Below are 18,499 nucleotides of genomic sequence, written 5' to 3'. Positions count from 1 at the left end.
CTGTTCCGCTATCTTGGCTCCTCCTTTCCTAGACAATTCTAGAACCTAACTTGTTTTGCTGGTTCACTCTCCCTACTATTCCTTCTCCCCTCAATGGCTATCTTGAAGCTCTTCAGAATAATAACAGGAGGCATGGCCTTGTCCGGTCCTGTCCTGAGTCACTTTATCCAAGGGAGAAGTTTTACTGGGCTTTTGTTGCCCCCGATTTTTCTTACATCTCATCTTTTTCTACTTAGAGTATAGAAGATGTATCAGCCCTGGAAGGCCCTGGATCTCCGGATTCCACTTCTGTTCCTTACTTCTTGAACACAAGGTAATTCTTTCCTGAGCTCATCTCTTCTTTGTAAATCCTCACCAAACGCACACAAAAGCGGCCAACAGAGATGACTAGTTTTTGGCTCTGCAACCTCTTTTCCGTGGGTCGTCAGCTTGGAAAGCACGCGGGCTTCCTCTAAAGTTAGAGCAGGCAGTAGCTTTACCGAACGTTTTGCTAATGCACACCGTGCTGAAGACCATTACAGTGTATCTTTCAAATTAATTTCTGGGCATCGCTTCCTTTTTGGACCAAACCAGCTGCTTCTTTCTACTTGAGCCGGAGACACATCATCTAGTGCAGCATCTACAAGAACTTCTCACCTCTGCGGGCCCCTGCTGAGGGGGGTGGGAGGCAAGGGGAACAGGGTGAGGGTCCCGCTCACCAGGGGCCTGGCGTCCGAGCCCCTGACTAGGAGCCAGCACTGTCTTCCTAGCAAAAGCCCTGGAGCCAGTGTGGGTGGGCAGCTCGTCTCGGCCCCTAGAACGGGATTCTCGTGGCCTTCCCCACCAGCCACATCCTGCTCTCAGAGCCAGCCTCCAACTTGGAGGAAGAGGACAGACAGTGACAGGAAGCTCCGGAAAGCTTCAGACCTCTTCCCCGCTGCTTGAGGTAAGGGCAAAACCCTCGAAACCAGGGCAGAGTTGGAGCCTCGCTCTCTGGCCGTCCCCCAAGTCCAAAAGAAGGGTCTCTCCAAACCATCCTCTGGAGACTGCGCCTGTCATGCTTGCAAGGCTCGGGTGGTTGAGGCTGGAGCTGCTGAGGCCATGACGTCATTTCTGCAAGAGCCGGGGCCCGGGAACCAAGGGAGGATCTCTGCCAAGTGTGCCCAGCAGTCAGTCCTCCACGGACCAAGACGAGGCCCAGGACGAGAAGTCAGTAGCAGAGGGGTACTGGTGATGGCGTTCCTGTTTCGAGGCACTGGAGCATATGGTGACCAAGGCCGGCCTTCAGATGCTTGTTCCGCCCCTTCCCATCTGTGACCTCCTGCACGTAGCTTCGTCTCAGCACGCCTCACTCTCCTCATCCGTGGAAGGGGAATGCTAACTGTACCCGTCTCACGTTACCATTGGGAGCATCCCGTGATAGAGCCCACGTGGTCCTCTTAGCAGCACTGGGGCCGCCGTTGGCACACGGCGCTGTTGCCATGACTACTGAGTGCCGCCAACGCGCGGGGTACTGCGCTGAGCGCCTGACGTGCGTGACCCTTTTGGTCCTTCCCCCCACACGTGCGGGGAGGTTCCTTTCCTTTCCGTTTCACACACACACACACACACACACACACACACACACACACAGGTTAAATGCTGTGCCCACTTGGCTCGCCAATGGGATCCAGGATGTTTACTTAGGTCTGACTCCCAAACATCTGCCCTGCTCTATTTGCCCTAAACATGCGTTCCAGGGCATCGCCAAATGTGAACATTCCATTCAATACCCACCAACCCGAAAATCCACTGGCAAAAAAACCCCACACACCTTAATGTCACCATGTGCTTTAAAACTACCTGCTGTGATGTGTAGTTACGTAAGATGTGTTCACAGTGCCCTTTTTAGAGAGAACGTTCTCCGCTCGGCAGGGGTATCTGGATTCAGGCAAGACCTGGGACCCAGCAAAAGACCTGGACGCTTCTGTGGTTACAGGTTACCAGGTGGTACATTTCTTCGCTGCAGCTCTTCCGCTTTGAGCCTGTTATCTCGGAAAGCTTCCACTTTTCTATAAGCCACCTTAAAAAATGTCAGACCGCTCACAGACATGTGGTTCTCGAAACTGAAAGAGCAGCCCTCGCGTCAGGCCACCTGTCCCACCGGCGCCGTTCTACCCGACCGACTGGGGAAGATTCCGCACGCGACCTCCCTCCCAGAGGGCTCCCCGGCAAACGGAAGTGCCTGCCGACAGGTGGCTTACCTGGAAGCTGTTTGGAAGCTGATAGGCATCGCCCCCCGACGGCTGCAGGATGGCGAGCCACCCCGTCAGACACACTAGGCTCTGCCGACGGGGACCTGACAGCTCAGAAGTCTCCCAGACCTGCTCGCCACGTAAGGCTGCCCAGCTTCCATCCCGTGGACCCTTCCTCTCCATCTCGCCATAGCAGTGGCGGCAGATGGGCAGACGGGACTCTTAATTCTGCCGGTGCAATCTCTTCCCCTGGGGACGTTTCAAAGTATGAAGCAGGTGCCTGTCTGTGCCACCCTGGCTAGAGCTACGAGTCGGACCAGATCATCTACAGATGTGGCTCAAAGCCAGCGAGAGGCACGTCCACAGTGACCCCAACAGATGTACCCCAAGGCAACAGAGCTGGGGCAAAGGTGTTTGGCTTGTGCCTTCTGAAGGCTTAAGATGATGGAGAGAACGAATGGAAGAGAAAAGCCTTTATGACCCAACGTGATGCGTCACCTGGCAGCCTGCAATGTCAGGACTCACGGGCCAGACGCTCATCTGCCCGGCTCTGGCCCGCAATGAGGCCACTGAGCACTGAGGGGTCAGACTGAGAGCTATGGGTCAAGCTCCTGTTCACCACAGATCCTTGGGGGGCTGCAGGCCCTTGCTAGACGTTTATTAATTTTTAAAAAGTGCACTGTGCCGGCCTAGTTTCAGTTAATGCCTAATAAAGGGAAAAACTGTTGACATAGCACCCCTGAGTCTGACACTGGGCAGCTGAAGTGAGCAAGATCCTTCGCTCTCAGAGATGACACAAGCCAGCAGCCTGGGAGGAAAACAATCCCTTTTAGAAGCATGCCATTCCCAGGTGGAGGCGGCCTGAGCTTAACATTACATTAAATGAGACACAACCAGGGTGAGGAGAGATCAGACCCCAGGGGAAATGAGCTCACGCTGCACACCAGGCTGGTGGGGTGGGTTGCACAAGCGCCCAGAACAGACGAGTCAGTCACTGCCCGGTTCGTGTGTGCTTCTTACATCCACTTTGATCTCTATACAAACCTCCATCTAACGCCCTCCCCACGGTTCACCAGGAGGCCCAAGGGTGGCCAGGGGACGCCTTCTCATTGGCCCTGCTGCTGCCTCCCAACGGTCACTCCTACTCCTTGCTTCGGGGAGAGTGCTTCTCACCCCCAGGGGGGTTTCTGTCTTCACTGGCTGGGAAGATAGCGTGCGGGTCTTTAACAGGTTGCGCTTTCCTACCACCTGCGCAGGAGACAGCCCTGCACGAGCTCCGGCGACCTCACGGACATGCCAGGCAATCTGTGTTAGGAGACAGCTTGAACTCTCAGGCCTCAGGGGCCCATGACCAAGCACTGACACCTAATATCTACTGAGAACTAGTGTGCTGGGGGGGGGGGGGCATATAAGGGCTTTACGAGCTTTTTCTCTTGCTTTTTTATTTTTGAGACAGAAAGTGTGAGTGGGGGAGGGGCAGAGAGAGAGGGAGAGACAGACAGACAGACAGGATCCCAAGCAGGCTCTGCACTGTCAGCAAAGAGCCCGACGTGGGGCTTGGACTCATGAACCGTGAGATCATTCCCTGAGCTGAAACTGGATGCTTAACTTTAGGTGCCCCTAAAGGAGACCGTGAATTATGAATGAATAGCTACTTGACCTTGGACAAATGACTCTGAGCCCACTTTCTCATCTACAAAATTAGCATGACACCACTTTTCCATAGGGGCGCTGTGAGGCTGTGAGGCTTTCACGAAGTCCTATAAGTAAAGACTGGTTCTCTTCTCTCCTCAGCTGGAGGCACTGAAGGGCAGGAGGGACCATGAGGAGGCTCTACGGGAACCCTACGGCTCCCCAAAACTGGAAGCCCACACTTCCTCTCTGCAGGCATCTCCTGTGATCACCCAACGCGTGCTCGTCAATCCTGGCCTGCCTTCGTGAGGTCCACACCTTCAGAAGGTCCCGGCGCAGTCTGGGTCACTACTGCTCTGACTGGATTACAGTTCTGAGGGCAAAACCCCTCCAGCGACACCACTGCTGGCCACACAGGAGTCTCCCGGGCTCCAGGGCTCAACACTTCCCACTAATTCACTCGAAGATGCTATTTCTCATGTGTTGTTACTTTGTCAACTACAAATTGACAAATTACTTGCCAAAGTAATTGGCAAGACCGTAGAAATGCAGAAAAAGTTTGCCACCGTGCTACATGGAAATAAAACCTGTGGTTGGGACTCTGTAACGCTCTAGAGACAAAGGACTACGGATGATGTGAGAATAGACAACATTAAAACCATGGTGCGAGGGCTGGGGCATTGTGATTTTCCTTTGTGAAATATTCTTTAATATTTAATTACGTTTCGGTTTAATTACCTTTCGGCCCACACATTCCTGCTTGCTGCCCTCATTCTGCCTGCGGTGCCTTTGAACGATTCAGCTCAGGGGGCTTGGATCCACTTCCCTTGGTAGAAAGGACCACACTGGGGGCGGGAAGGGGGAATTTCACTTGAATAAGGCCCTGGGCTGCTCAGGGACCGGCCGCTGGCTGCCTCTTTCCACTGAGCACACACCCCTCGTGGCTGAAGCAGTGAGCCAGGCCCATCGCTAACCTACAGTGCCCTCCTGTGGCAGAGGCCTGCCTCCGGAGACAGCAGCCACAGAAACGGACCTGAGTGCCAGCAACCCTGACAACCACTTCTGAGGCGTAAAAACTGCACAAAATTGCCAGAATGAGTCAAACTGAACATTTACACGGCCTGAGAGATGGGTCCATCATTGGAGGCAAGCCGAATGGTCTGGGTGGGCTGTCTAAGGAGAGGCAGGAAGTCAAGGCCATTGCCTATCATGTTAGGGCCTGTGGACTGAGCCCCCGTGGCAGGCAGCGGTGCACAGCTCAACAAGGCTTTTCAAAGAGGTATTCAAGATCCGGGGCACGCAGTCTCTGCTCTTTGTTTTTGTTTTTAGCGAAGTCTCTGAGCATCGTCATGACTTCGTTTTCAAAGATTTCTGGGGCTGGTTTTGCTTCTGCAAGAGAAGGATAGACAGAAAGAATGTCAGTCAATACTCAGGCACAAGGACCTTGAAACCTGAAACTCTAGCCTTGGCAAAGAACCAGTAGATACATAGACTGTCTCCATCCTCCCTCTAAGTATACATGGCAGCCTCCACCGGGAGTCGGCAAACTACGGCAGCCCGTATTTGTAACCAGTCCTATCGGAACAGCCGCTCCCATCTGTTGACACACTGTCTGTGGCTGTTGTGGCACTACCACGGCAGGGTTGAGTAGCCGCAACAGAGACCGTATGGCCACAAGACAAAAAGTATTCACCGTCTGGTCTTTTAGGGACAAGTTTGCCGACCCCTGGACTGTCCCAGCTCAGCTGCACTGTTTTGCTCTGCACTTGGTATTCTCTGGTTTTCTGGGTGTTGTGTTTCCCCTTCCAGCCTATGGACTTCCCGAGGCAAAAATCCTCAGTTGTACATGACAAACTAGTAGCTCTACTGACTTAAGCAAAAAGGAATGCATTGCAAGGCTATGCACGCAAAATGGACATAAACCCGGAGAACCAGACTTGAATGGACAGACAACGGAACAGCATCGAAGGCAGAAACAAAAGAGCGTCATCTTGGGAGCACACGAGGGAATCCCAGTAAGCACCTTTACCTCCAACCTCTCTCTCCAACTTGAGACACTCACCTAAGGTTCAAATTACAAGCAAAGCCTCCCGCTGGGAAAGCTTGGGTAATATCGTGCTGGAGAATGACCCTCCTATCAAGACCACAATGCTGGGAGAAGGAATTCCTCAAAACAATGCCTGATTCCCCCTCACTCAGCACAGAGCCCGGCGTCCAATGGACCTGGCATCTGTTTTCTATGGCGATGAAAATAAAGTCCAGGAGATTCAGGCTTCCCCCAAAGACAGTGAAAGTTCAAGAGAACACTGCACTCATCCTGACAACAAAAGCCAGATAAAATACAAAGAGCACGACTTTCTGTGAAGTCGTCAGAGAACGGAGGTCGCGGGGCAACCAAGTAGAATAAAATGTAAGGGAAGAGAAGCCCCTCAAAGGAGAAACTGCACATGGGCACCTGCTCGCCCGAGACAGGTGTGGGAAGAAGAGACATTGGATACCCCATGAACAGGTAAGAAGAGTTTGGCTACAATTTTGAACAAACTGCTCCGAGCCAAGTGTGGGCCACAGACACCAGGGGAGTTCACACCCTACAGGCTGTTGTCAACAGACCTCCAGAATGCGCTCCTGACAAAGACTAGGTTCAGAGCAGGAAACTGGAGAATGCCTGCCTCAGTGAGGCAGGCCAGGAGGAGGGGAGCGGCCAACAGTGCAAAAAAAAAAAGCATAAAGCCCAGCCCAACCCTTCTCCTCTCAAGAATAAAAGCCTTAAGAGAATGAGACTAGGTCTCCAAATCCAGTCTCCTACAGGGGTAAAAAGGGAAAAGGAAAAAAATTCTATTCCTGTGGGACAGGCAGAGCCAGAGAAGTCCACCCCTGGGAGCCCAGGGCCACAGGGACTGCATGTGAACCAGGATAACAGAGAATGCCCTCCCAACTTTCCTTGCCCCAAGGGAGGGAAGCACCAAGTGGGCGCGACAGGAATCTACGGCTGGGGAAGGACAGAGCATGAAGAGATCCCTTTTGAGGCACAGAAATACAAGGAAGGCACAATGCTGAGCATAGAAGGGGAACACTGAGATATGCCTCTGGAAACTCAGCCCCTACTCTAAGGACATGGTAGCAACAGAGGCTTGTGGTGCAGTGAAGGGAACCAAAGTAGTAACAGAATTTAGGGGTACCTGCATGGTTCAGTCGGTTAAGTGTCGGACTCTTGATTTCAGCTCAGGTCTTGATCTCAGGGTTGTGAGTTCAAGCCCTGCACTGGGCTCCACGCTTGACATGGAGCCTATTTAAAAAACCAAAACCAAAACAGAATCTAAGGGAGCTTTACTCCTAACTAGACTGATTTGATCCCCATCTAATAGCCTAGTAGAAGTGTGCCCATTTCTAGGCATATATAAATACTATCTACTTTAGTCTTTAGTGTTTTCCGCATAATGTCCAACATTCTATCGAAAATTATGATACACATGCACACAAAAGAGGAAAAACACAACACACTGTGAAGGGACAAAGCAATCAACAGAAAAACACTCATGGATGACCCAGATTTTAGAACTATTAGGGAATTTCAAGTAACTAATATGTTAAAGGCTCTAGTAGAAAAAGTAGACAAAAATGTAGGAAGAGATAAGCAACTTCAGCAGAGAGTTAGAAACTATAAAAGTTAAACGTTAATGTTAAAAATAAAAATACAGTAGCAAAAAAGCAGATTGACCTCAACAGGCTCATCAAGAGATTCAACATTTGGGGAACTGGAAGACAGATCAATCAATATTACCCAATAAAAATTCCTCAAACTGATACATAAAAAGAAAAGAGTTGGGGTGCCTGGCTGGCTCAGTGGGAAGAACAAGCGACTCGATCTCTGTGGTGTGAGTTCAAGCCCCATGTCGGTGTAGGGATTACTTAAATAAATAAATATTTTAAAAAGAAAAAAAAAAGAAAACAAAGAAAAAAAGAGTTAAAGACACAAAACAGAATCCAAAAGCTGTGGGGTAATATTAAATGGAGTAATGGGATCCAACATTCCCAGAGAACCCAAGCAGAAAAATCCCAAAAACAGACATCAAGACACATCATGTCCAAGCAGCTAACAACCAAAGATGAAACGCTGAAAACATTCAGAAACAAATGACACACTGCATACAAAGGAATAAAGAAAGACACAGCAGACCTCTTGTCAGAAACCATGCAAACCAGAAAACAGTACCCAGAATTTGAAGTTAATGCTGTGATGAAGGTAATCAAAACAAACCCAAACCCAGCTCAACTCCTGACCAGACCGACTCAACCCTGCACACTAACAGCCTGGCAAATGAAATGTGCCCCTGCAAAGTGCTGAAAGAAAATACCGTGAACCTATAATTCTATACCCAGTGAAAGAAAGTATCCCTTAAAAATGACAAAAGCAGAGAAAATTCATAATAGTAGACCTGCACTGCAAGAAATATTAAAGGAAGTTCTTTAGGCAGAAGGAATATGATATCAGATAGAAACATGGATCTACGCAAAGAAATGAAGATCTCCAGAGATAACACAAAGGTAAACATAAAATATATGTGACACATTGTGTTACATATTGTTGTCATATACACAACACATATAAGAGTTATAATTATCTATACACAAATGTAAAATATAATGTACTCTTTTCCTTATTTTAAACTGCTCTAAAGATAACTGTCTAAAGTGAAGCAGGAGAAATGTAGTGTAGACTTACAGCGTAAGTAGAGGTAAAAAGTATGTCAAGAGCGTCACAAAAGATGGGAGGGAGGATTTGGGAGTATATTACTGTGAAGTTCTTACATCATACACAATTCAGTATAAGATCACTTGAGGAGACACTGTGATTAAGGATGTAGGTTGTAAACCCTACGGCAATCACTAGAAAAAATATAACGAGAGGTATAAATAATAAACCAACAACAGAGGTCGTATGAAATTTAAAATGCTAAAAACCAAACAAACATGGAAATAGAGGGGGAAAGGAAAAAGAACAGATGGAAAAAACAGGAAACAAAGATGGGAGATTTTAGTTCAACCACATTGCTCCTTAATGATATGTAACACACCAGTGGAAAGAGAGAGACCGTAAGATTGAATGAAAAAGAGACTACGTATGCTATCGATAAGAAGCTCAAACTAAACATAAAGACAAAGATATGGGCCACCCGGCTGACTCGGTTGGCAGAGCATGCGACTCTTGGATCTCAGGTTTGTGAGTCTGAGCCCCACTCTGGGTGTAGAGACTACTTAAATAAATTAATTTAAAAAATACATATAAAGACAAATACAGGTTCAAAGGAAAAGAATGGTGTGGGAGGCAGATTTCTAAGTTGGCCCTCAGTATTTCCCACTCCCCTGGTGTACAGGGCCTGCATGATCTTCAGGATTGTGGGCACAATGGTCTTCACTATCGTGATCAGGCTGTATACACGGCACGGCTAACCTCAGGACAGGAAAATTATCTAGGTGGTTCTAACATAAGCACGTGTGGTTTTTTTCGTGCTCTCTCTTGAAAATGAATAAACTTAAAAAAAAAAAAAAAAGACAGAAAGAGCCATTATATAATGGTAAAAGAATCAATTCATCAATACAATAATCCTAAATATGTTTTCACACACCACAGAGCTACAAGATACATGAAGGAAAAACTGAGAGAATTGAAAGGAGTAACAGACAAATCCACAATGACAACTGGAGATTCTGACACTCTTCTCTGATTAGCTGACAGGATATGTACAGGATATGGTTTTCTCCAGTCAGAATAGGAGGACATGAAGAATAGTATCAACCAAGCTGACCTAGTTGACATTTACAACACACTTCACCCGCAGGTGCAAAAGACCTGTTGTGTTCAAATAAGTGCACGTGAAACATTTATCAAGTATCATGACCACAGTTCAGGCCATAAAACAAATTTCAAGAAACTTAACCCAAACTATACAACATACGTTCTGTGGTCACAATGGAATCAATAACAGAGAAATATCTGGAAACTTCTAAATAACTCACAGATCAAAGAGGAAGTCAGAAAGGAAATTAGAAAATAATCTGAACTGAATGCAAATGAAAACATTAACATATCCAAAGTGGCAACATGCAGCTAAAGCAGTGCTTAGAGGGAAATTCACAGCATTAAATGTGTATAGTAGAAAAGGTGGTCTCAAATCATTGAGCTCAACCTCCCCCTTAAAAAACTAAAAAAATAAGAGCAAATTAAGCCAAACACAAGCAGAAAAAAGGAAATAATGAGCAGCAATCAATGGAATTAGAAAAAGAAAAATAGAGAAAAATCAATGAAATCAAACGCTGGTTCTCTGAAAAAATAAATAAAATTGATAAACTTTTAGCCAGACTGATCAAGAAAAAAAGAAAAACCCATAAATCATCAAAAATAAAGGAGGGACCTCACTACGGCTCTTCAGACATTCAAAGAGAAAGGGAATACTACCACAACTTAGATTTAACAGCTTATGATAATGGGCACTTATTAAAGACACACAAACTAACAAATCTTGTCCAAGAAGAAACAGGTAACAGGAATTGTTCCACAGCTAGTAAAAAATAAAACATCAGACTTCACAGTTAAAAACTTCCAACGGGGAAAAGCTCAGATCCAGATGGCTTCCCTAGCACATTCTACCAAACATTTAAGGAAGAAATAATACCAATTCTATATACTTTTCCAGGAAACGACAAAGGAGACCACTTCACAACTCATTTTATGAAGACAGCACGACCCCCATCAAAACCAGATGACGTTACAAGATAACTACCCGCCAAAACCCTCATGAAGACAGATACAAAGATCTTCAAAATATTAGCAAATCAAATACCTATCAAGCCCAGGTGGGGTTTAGCACGGTAATGCAAGGTTGGTTCAATATTTGAAAACCAATCAGTCAAAAATTCATCATATCAATAAACTAAAGGGAAAAAAATCATATGACCAAAAAAGGATCATTTCTACAGAAATGCCTAGAAAGCACCTGACAAAATTCAGTATCTATGGAAAAACACTCAATATACTAGAACCAGAAGGAAATAATCTGATAAAAGGAATTTACAACTAACCTACAGCTAACTTATTTATTTATTTTTTTAAATGTTCATTTTTGAGAGCACGCACACACGCATGCACACACAAGCGGGGGGAGGGCAGAGAAAGAGGAGGACAGAGGATGTGAAGCGGGCTCTGTGCTAACAGCAGAGAGCCTGATGCGGGGCTCAAACTCACGAGCAATGAGATCACGACCTGAGCCGAAGTCGGACACTTCACCGACTGAGCCACCCAGGCGCCCAGCTAACGTTATATTTAACGGTGAAAGACTGAATACTTCCCCCCAACAGTGGGAACAAAGCAAGGATGCCTGCTCTCACTGCTGCTATTCAGCATACGAGACATCCCAGATAGTTCAATAAAGCAAATTAAAGATATAAAGGGGGTACAATACAGACTGGAAAAGAAGAAAAAAAAACATCTCTCTTCACAAATGACACAACTGTCTGCATGGAAAATCCCGAAGAATCTACAAAATAGCTTCTAGAACTGAGTGAGCTTAGCAAGGTCACAGGATACAAAAATCAATTATACTCTGACATTCCACCAACAATGGGAGATTGGAAGCTTTTCTTAAAGTACCATTTATAACAGCGCCAAAATACATGAACTACCTAGGTATAAATCCAGCAAAAGATGTCCAAAATAACGCTGAAAACTCCACCACACGGATTGTAGCAGTCAGACTTCTAGGATGGCCCCCACTGAGGTCCCCCTCTTGGTATCAAGCCCTTGTGTGATCCCCATCCCCACCCTGCGCTGGACCGAACTCTTTAATTCTAACCAACAGAACGTGGTGAGGATAACAGAATGTCATTTCTGGGATTATGTTACAAAACACTGAGACTTCCGTCATACTAGCGGACTCCTCTTGTCGCCTTCTCAGCTGGCAGGCTCCAAAGAAGCAAGCTGCCAAGTGGGAGAGGCGCTGGTGACAACGAACAGAAGGCAGCCTCCAGGCAACAGCCAGCAAGGAACTCAGGCCTGCAGGTGGGGAACCTGTGAGGCACTTCATTCTGCCAACAGCAGAGAGAACTTGAAGCAGCTCCTTCCCTAGCTGAGCCTGCATATGAGACTCCCGAACCCAGGCTGACACCTTGACTGTAACCTCGTGACAGAATAATGCACAGGACCCAGCTAAGCCATGCCTGGATTCCAGACCCACAGCAACGATGAGATAATAAAGGTGGGTTTGTTTTAAGTCAGTAAGTTTTGGGGTACTCTGTTATGCAACGATAGAGAACTTGCTGACTAAAGAAATCAAAGGCCTAAATAAATGGAAATACAGCATGTTCATAGATCAGACAATTCTAAATTGCTAAAAAAATTTTTTCCAAATTGATCTGTTGATTTAACACAACTCCAATCAAAATCCAAGTAGGATTTTTTTGTTTTTTTAGAGAAACTGAACAGGTGATTCTAAACCTATACAATTTCTAGAAGAAAACGGCAAAAATCTTCGTGACTTTTAATCAGGCAGAGTTCTGAGATACAGTATCAAACGCACAATCCACTAAATCACCCAATAAAACATGGTACATCACCAAAATTAAAAACTGCTCTTTGCGGGGCTCCTGGTTGGCTCAGTGGGTTAAGCCTCCAACTTCAGCTTGGGTCGTGATCTCACGGGTCACGAGTTTGAGCCCCAAGTTGGTCTCTGTGCTGACAGCTCAGAGCCTGGAGCCTGCTTCAGATTCTGTGACTCTCTCTCTCTGTCCTTCCCCCACTCACACTGTCTCTCTCTCTCTCTCTTTATCAAACATAAATAAACATTAAAAAAAAAAACCTGCTCTTTGAAAAATAATGTTAAGAAAATGAAAAAATAAGCCATGGACAAGTAAAAAGAAATCTGTAAGACACATCATCTGATAAAGGACTTGAATCCAACATACAGAACACTCAAAACTCAATTAGAAAACAAGCCCAATTAAGAAAAAAAACAAAGGTGGGGTAAGATTTGAAGAGACATATCAGCAAAGATATAGGAATGGCAAATAAACACTGAAAAAAGAGCCTCAATATCCTTAATTATCAGAGCCATGCCAATTCACTACAGTGAAATACCACTGCATACTCCTTACTTAGAGTGGCTAAAAACAAGAACAAAACCCTGATAATAGCAAGTGCTGGTAAGGATGTGGAACTTCACACCCAGTCCCTGGCAATCACTGGTCTGTTTTATGCCCCTACACTTTTGCCTTTCCCAGAATATCATACAAATGGAATCATACAGTTTGTATGGCCAGTCTTTGATCCTGGCCCCTTTCACTTGCACAGGAGTCGGCAAACTATGGCCTGTGAGCTAAGGATGACTTTTAAATGGTTGAGGAAAAAAGTTATTTCATGACACGTGAAAATTATATGAAATCCAAGGTTCAGTGCCTGTCAATAATTTTATTATATCACAGTCACACTCAATTGTTTACCTATCGTCCGTGACAGTTTGCATGCTCTAAGGGCAGGAGGTGAATATCACGCCAGGGACTATATGGTCGGCAAAGCCTAAAATACTTACTACCTGTCCCATTATAGAAAAAGTTTGCCATAAACATACACTTACAACAGGACTCATTAACCCTTCTCCTGGGTATCTACCCAAGAAAAACTAAAACCTACTTCCACAAAAAGCTATATGCATTTATAGTGGCTTTATTCATAATCACCTAAAACTGGAAATACCATGATATCCCCCTACTGGTCAATGGATAGACAAACTGTGGTAGGCCCACACAATACAGCTTTACTCAACAATACTAAAAGCCCAGAGCGTAAAGAGTTTACACCTTGTGGGTTTTCTAATGGCTATATAAACCTCTAGACTCTGTACCATCACACCCTACACATGGAACCTACAGAATGGTGTCTATTTTACGACTCAGATATTGAGTGGAAACATAATAACCGAAGACCCAGAGTGTGACAGAAACGACACGATGTCCCCTAATACCTGTTCTCTCATTTTTCCTTGATAATAAAGGAACCCCCAAGTTACCTAGACACATAGACTATAGTATTTTCTCATTATGATGAGGTGTAGTCATGTGACTAAACTGTGGCTAATGGAAAGTAAGCAGAAGCGCAGTGCGGAATTTCCCAAGAAGGATCCATAAAGAATCGGGTGTGTGCTTCTATACGTCAACTCCTGGCTGGAACATGGACGGGACAGGCAGATCCTCAGCGAACTCTAAGTAACAAAACCATTTTGCACTTGTTTTGCAAAACCGTTTCTTCACTCTGAAGAATGTGAAGAGTGTTTGGGTTGAGTGTCCATTACGTGAATGAACGGCAAAAAAATTGCCTAGGCTACAATTCCAGACGCAAATCACCGCAAGCCATCCTATTTCTCATATCATGCTGCTTGTTTATCATGCCCAGTACCTGTGGCCCAGTAGTAAATATCCCAGTCGTTACTGGGCTCATTAATCAGACGATCATACAGGTTCAGCTGTTTCTCTGTCATGTGGTGCAGATATTCTTTAGCAAAGAGGCTAAAAACGAGAAAGAGAGAGAAGGAAGCTGAAAAGGCGGTCTCCAGTACAAGACAAGCGATGCCGAGACTCGTATTTCCCTACCTAAGCAGAATACAGTTTTCCAACATTCCCCTCTTTCTGCTCTCATAGAGCAGCCGGGCTCTTTTGGTTTCTATGGACTCATCAGTTCGCTCCTGCCACGGAGGCAAAGGGATTTCAATCATGTCTTTTTGGGAATCTGTTGGGCTGTCACCTCTGTAGAAACGGCTGAATGATGTCGTGCTGAGCGAGGGTGACACTAGGTGGCGCCTTGGCAGAGCAAGCATCTGAAATAAACAAAGCACAAACATCTTTATAATAACTACCGTCACTGTCATTCCCTCAACACTTCCTAAGTACTAAGCTCATTCAATCTCCTTTAGTCCTTAAGAAGTTATGTTGATACTGTTCCCACTTTATAGCTTAGGAAGCTGAGGCTAGAAGAGGTTAAACAATTACCAAGGTCACCCACATAGTGACTGCAGTTAGGACTAGAACATGGCCCTAACTGCACATGTGTTCTTAACTGCTACCTTTCCAGAAATTCTCCAGCAGAAGTATCTTCTCCTTCCTTTGCATTCCCTTAAAGTTCTTATGGTGTTGTATATATTTTAGTTACTTGCCTGTGTTAGAGTCTGAGTATACAGTGACGGCATGGTTCCTAATCCCCAGAAGACTCCCAATCTAGAGAAGGGTAAAACCTATCAAGATGCAACGAGAAGGCAGTGATGCCAGCAAGATGGTGGAACAGGAAGCCCCACTCCCCTCCTCCCACGGAGACAGCAACTCTACAACAATACATGGACCGAATCCCTTTATGAGAAATCCAGAAACCAGGTAAGAAGCTCCTGAAATAAGAAGTCAGCAAATCCTTCCAATAGAGAATTTATATGCACCAGCCTAGAGAAGATATATCCACACAAAAATGTTTGAGAGGCTCCCAGAATCTTTAGCCAGGCTGGCCGCTGAAGGTCTTTCCTTGCACAAAGCCAATCTAAAAAGACTGGGAGAGCAGACTGTTTCTTTGAAAGCCTGGATTCAACATAAATTTGCAAGGGACACGAAGAAACAGGAAAAAACATGGCCCAATCAAAGAAACAAAATAAATCTCTAGAAGCCAACCCTTAAGAAACAGAGGCGTATGAATTACCTGACAAAGAATTCAAAACAACTGTCATCAAGATGTTCAGTTTGCTCTGGAAGACAGTGAATGAACGGAATGACAATTTAAACAGAGACAAATATTAAAAAGAACCAAACAGAAATTTTGGAGCTAAAGAATACAATAACCAAATGAAAACAAATTCACTATGGGGGTTAACTAGCAGACTTGATCAAGCAGAAGAAAGAATCAGTAAACTTAAAGGCAGCTGATTTGAAATTTCCCAATCAGAGAAAGAAAAAAAAAAAAGAATGAAAAAGAGTGAAATATGCCTAAGGGACTTATGGGACATCAACAAGCAAGCCAACACAAATATTATGGGGGTCCCAGAAGGAGAAAAGAGACAGAAAGCTTATTTAAAGAAATGGCCAGGGGTGGCTGGCTGGCTCGGTCGGTGGGAGCAGGTGACTATTGATCTTGGGATTGTGAGTTTGAGCCCCACATCGGGCGTACAGCTTACCAAAAAAAAAGAAATTAATACAAAGAGATGACCAGAGGGGCGCCTGGGTGGCTCAGTCGGTTGAGCGTCCGACTTCAGTTCAGGTCACGATCTCACGGTTTGTGAGTTCGAGCCCCACGTCAGGCTCTGTGCCGACAGCTCAGAGAGCCTGGAGCCTGCTTCAGATTCTGTGTCTCCCTCTCTCTCTGCCCCATCCCCACTCGTGCTCTGTCTCTCTCTGTCTTAAAAATAAATAAAACATTAAAAAGAAAGAAAGAAAGAAAGAAAGAAAGAAAGAAAGAAAGAAAGAAAGGGCCAGAAACTTGCCAAATTTGGGGAAGTTTGGACATCCAAATTCAAGAAGCCCAAAGGACCCAAAGGACAATAGAAAACAATACAAAAGCATATGAAAGCATAAAGATCACTGGTAAAGATAAATATATGACAAATACAGAATACTGTAATATTGCAAGTGATAGGTAAATCACTTTTAATGCTAGTGCAGAAGTTAAAAGAGAAAAACATCAAAAAAAAACAAAATATACTAATAGGTACGCAATATAAAAATATGCAGTCGCGACATCAAAAACATAAAGCGGGAGGAGTAAAAGAGTAGTTTTTTTGCAATGACAGTAGAGTTAAATTGCTATCATCTTAAAATAGATTATACTTTATGTAAGCCCAATGGTAACCAAAAAGAAAATACCCATAGAAGATACATACAGAAAATGAGAAAAGGATTAAAGCCGGTCTCTACAAACGAAACAAAACAATGAAACACAAAGGATAATAACAAGAGAGGAAAAAAGGGACACAAAAGCTACAAGATGGATAGAAAACAAAATGGCAATAGTAAGTTCTTCTCGATCAGTAATTACACATAAATGAACTAAACTCTCCAAACAAAACACTAGAGTGGCTAGATGGATTAAAAAACAGGATCCAGGGGCGCCTGGGTGGCTCAGTCGGTCAAGTGTCCGACTTCCGCTCAGGTCATGATCTCCCGGCTCATCTGAGCCCCTCGTTGGGCTCTGTGCTGACAGCTCGGGGCCTGGAGCCTGCTTTGGATTCTATGTCTCCCTCGCTCTCTGCCCCTCCCCCACTCATGCTCTGTCTCTGTCAAAAATAAACATTAAAAAAAATTAAAAACACAAAACAAAACAGGATCCAACTATAAGCTGTTACAAAAGACTCCTTTTAGATGTAAGACTACACAGGCTGAAAAGCGAAAGGATGAAAAAAAAAAGATAACCCGTGTAAATGGTAACCAAAGAGCAAAGATGGCACTACTTATGTCAGCCAAAATAGGCTTTGGGTCAAAAGCTGTCACAAGAGATAAGTAACATTATTATAGAATGATAAAAGGATCAATGCACCAGGAATACGTAACAATCATAAACATACATGCAATCATAAACATACATGCAGCCAACATCAGAGCACCCAAACACGCGAAGCAAACATTGACAGAACTGAAGAAAGAAAGAAACAGCAAAACAATAAAAGTAGATTTCAGTACTCCACATTCAATGGATATCTATCATTGGATAGATATCAATGGATATCTATCAATGGACAGAACATCTGGACAGAAGATCAATAAGTAAACAGAAGACCTTAACAACACTATAGATCAAGTGGACCAAAACGGACACATCTAGAACATTCCAGCAGAACACATTCTTTGCAAGCACCCTGGGAATATTCTCCAAGACAGATCACCTTAGGTTGCAAAACAAGTCTTACCAAATTAAAAAAGGTTAACATCACACAAAGTATCTTTTCTGACCACAATGAACTAAAACTAGAGATCCACGGCAGAAGGAAAACTGGAAAATTCACAAACATGTGAAAATGAACACACTCTAGGTCATGAATAAACCAATAGTTCTAACGGGTCAAAGAAGGAATCAAAAGGGGAATTCCAAAACATCCTGAGACAAGCGAAAACACAACATACAAAAACTTATGAGGTGCAATAAAAAAGTAGAGAGAAGTTTACAGTCTGAAATGCCTGCATTAAAAAAGAAAAAAAAATCTACGATGTGAAATCCTAACATGTATTAGACACATAAGAACAGAGACTCAAGAACAGAGAGAAGCGGCGCACAGAGGCGGTGCAGCCAGCTCCACCTGGGGAACAGGTGAAATCTGAATTGGGTCTCGCACGAGTCAGGCACACAGCGGGCTCAGAAAAGAGTGGATGTGACCTGAATCTCCCATGTTTCAAGACGGATCTCTCCTTGGGTCTGCCCTTGCCCTGGGCTATCAGGCAGCTGGACGCTCCTCGCAGTCTCCATGACTGCGTTGGAAGACGAGACTCAGTCCCCACTACGGCCTGCCCAGGACCCTAAAACCTCCACTCTCCTCACCCGTGCCAGACCCGGGAACATGGTGGCCACCGCCATCCTTCCCGACCCTCACCGGAAGCCTGTGGCCCAGGCACTTCCGGACGCCTGGACTGTGTACTTCTGCTCT

The 18,499-nt window shown here is 45.1% G+C and overlaps 1 protein-coding gene across 2 annotated transcripts; it reads right to left on the bottom strand.

The window, feature by feature from the left end:
• Positions 1 to 4,525: 4,525 nt before the first annotated feature.
• SDHAF2 (succinate dehydrogenase complex assembly factor 2) lies at positions 4,526 to 18,480 on the bottom strand. 2 transcript variants are annotated; one of them, XM_047071569.1, is made up of 4 exons: positions 18,394 to 18,480; positions 14,484 to 14,707; positions 14,290 to 14,399; positions 4,526 to 5,234 (listed from the first exon to the last, which is right to left on the bottom strand). In XM_047071569.1, the coding sequence occupies exons 1-4, from the start codon at positions 18,427 to 18,429 to the stop codon at positions 5,104 to 5,106; spliced, it is 501 nt and encodes a 166-aa protein (XP_046927525.1). In that variant the 5' UTR covers positions 18,430 to 18,480; the 3' UTR covers positions 4,526 to 5,103. The 2 variants fall into 2 exon arrangements, with proteins under 2 accessions (XP_046927525.1, XP_046927526.1); XM_047071570.1 differs by lacking the exon at positions 18,394 to 18,480 and adding an exon at positions 15,044 to 15,138.
• Between the last annotated feature and the right edge of the window lie 19 nt (positions 18,481 to 18,499).

Source organism: Lynx rufus, unplaced genomic scaffold (genome assembly GCF_022079265.1).
Source record: "Lynx rufus isolate CCGP_SWC_20201006 ecotype Redwood Valley unplaced genomic scaffold, mLynRuf1.p SCAF_9, whole genome shotgun sequence".
Taxonomy (NCBI): domain Eukaryota; kingdom Metazoa; phylum Chordata; class Mammalia; order Carnivora; family Felidae; genus Lynx; species Lynx rufus.
Note: the sequence above shows the minus strand (reverse complement) of the source record. Positions and strands in the feature narration are given on the sequence as shown.

Bases quoted from the DNA above. Each gene is read 5' to 3' on its own strand.
- SDHAF2 (XM_047071569.1), bottom strand. From the start codon at position 18,429: ATGGCGGTGGCCACCATGTTCCCGGGTCTGGCACGG. The intron at 14,400-14,483 runs GTAGGGAAATAC...TCTCGTTTTTAG, and splicing joins GAAAACTGTATTCTGCTTAG to CCTCTTTGCTAAAGAATATC. The intron at 5,235-14,289 runs GTACTGGGCATG...CTTCTCTTGCAG, and splicing joins TATTTACTACTGGGCCACAG to AAGCAAAACCAGCCCCAGAA.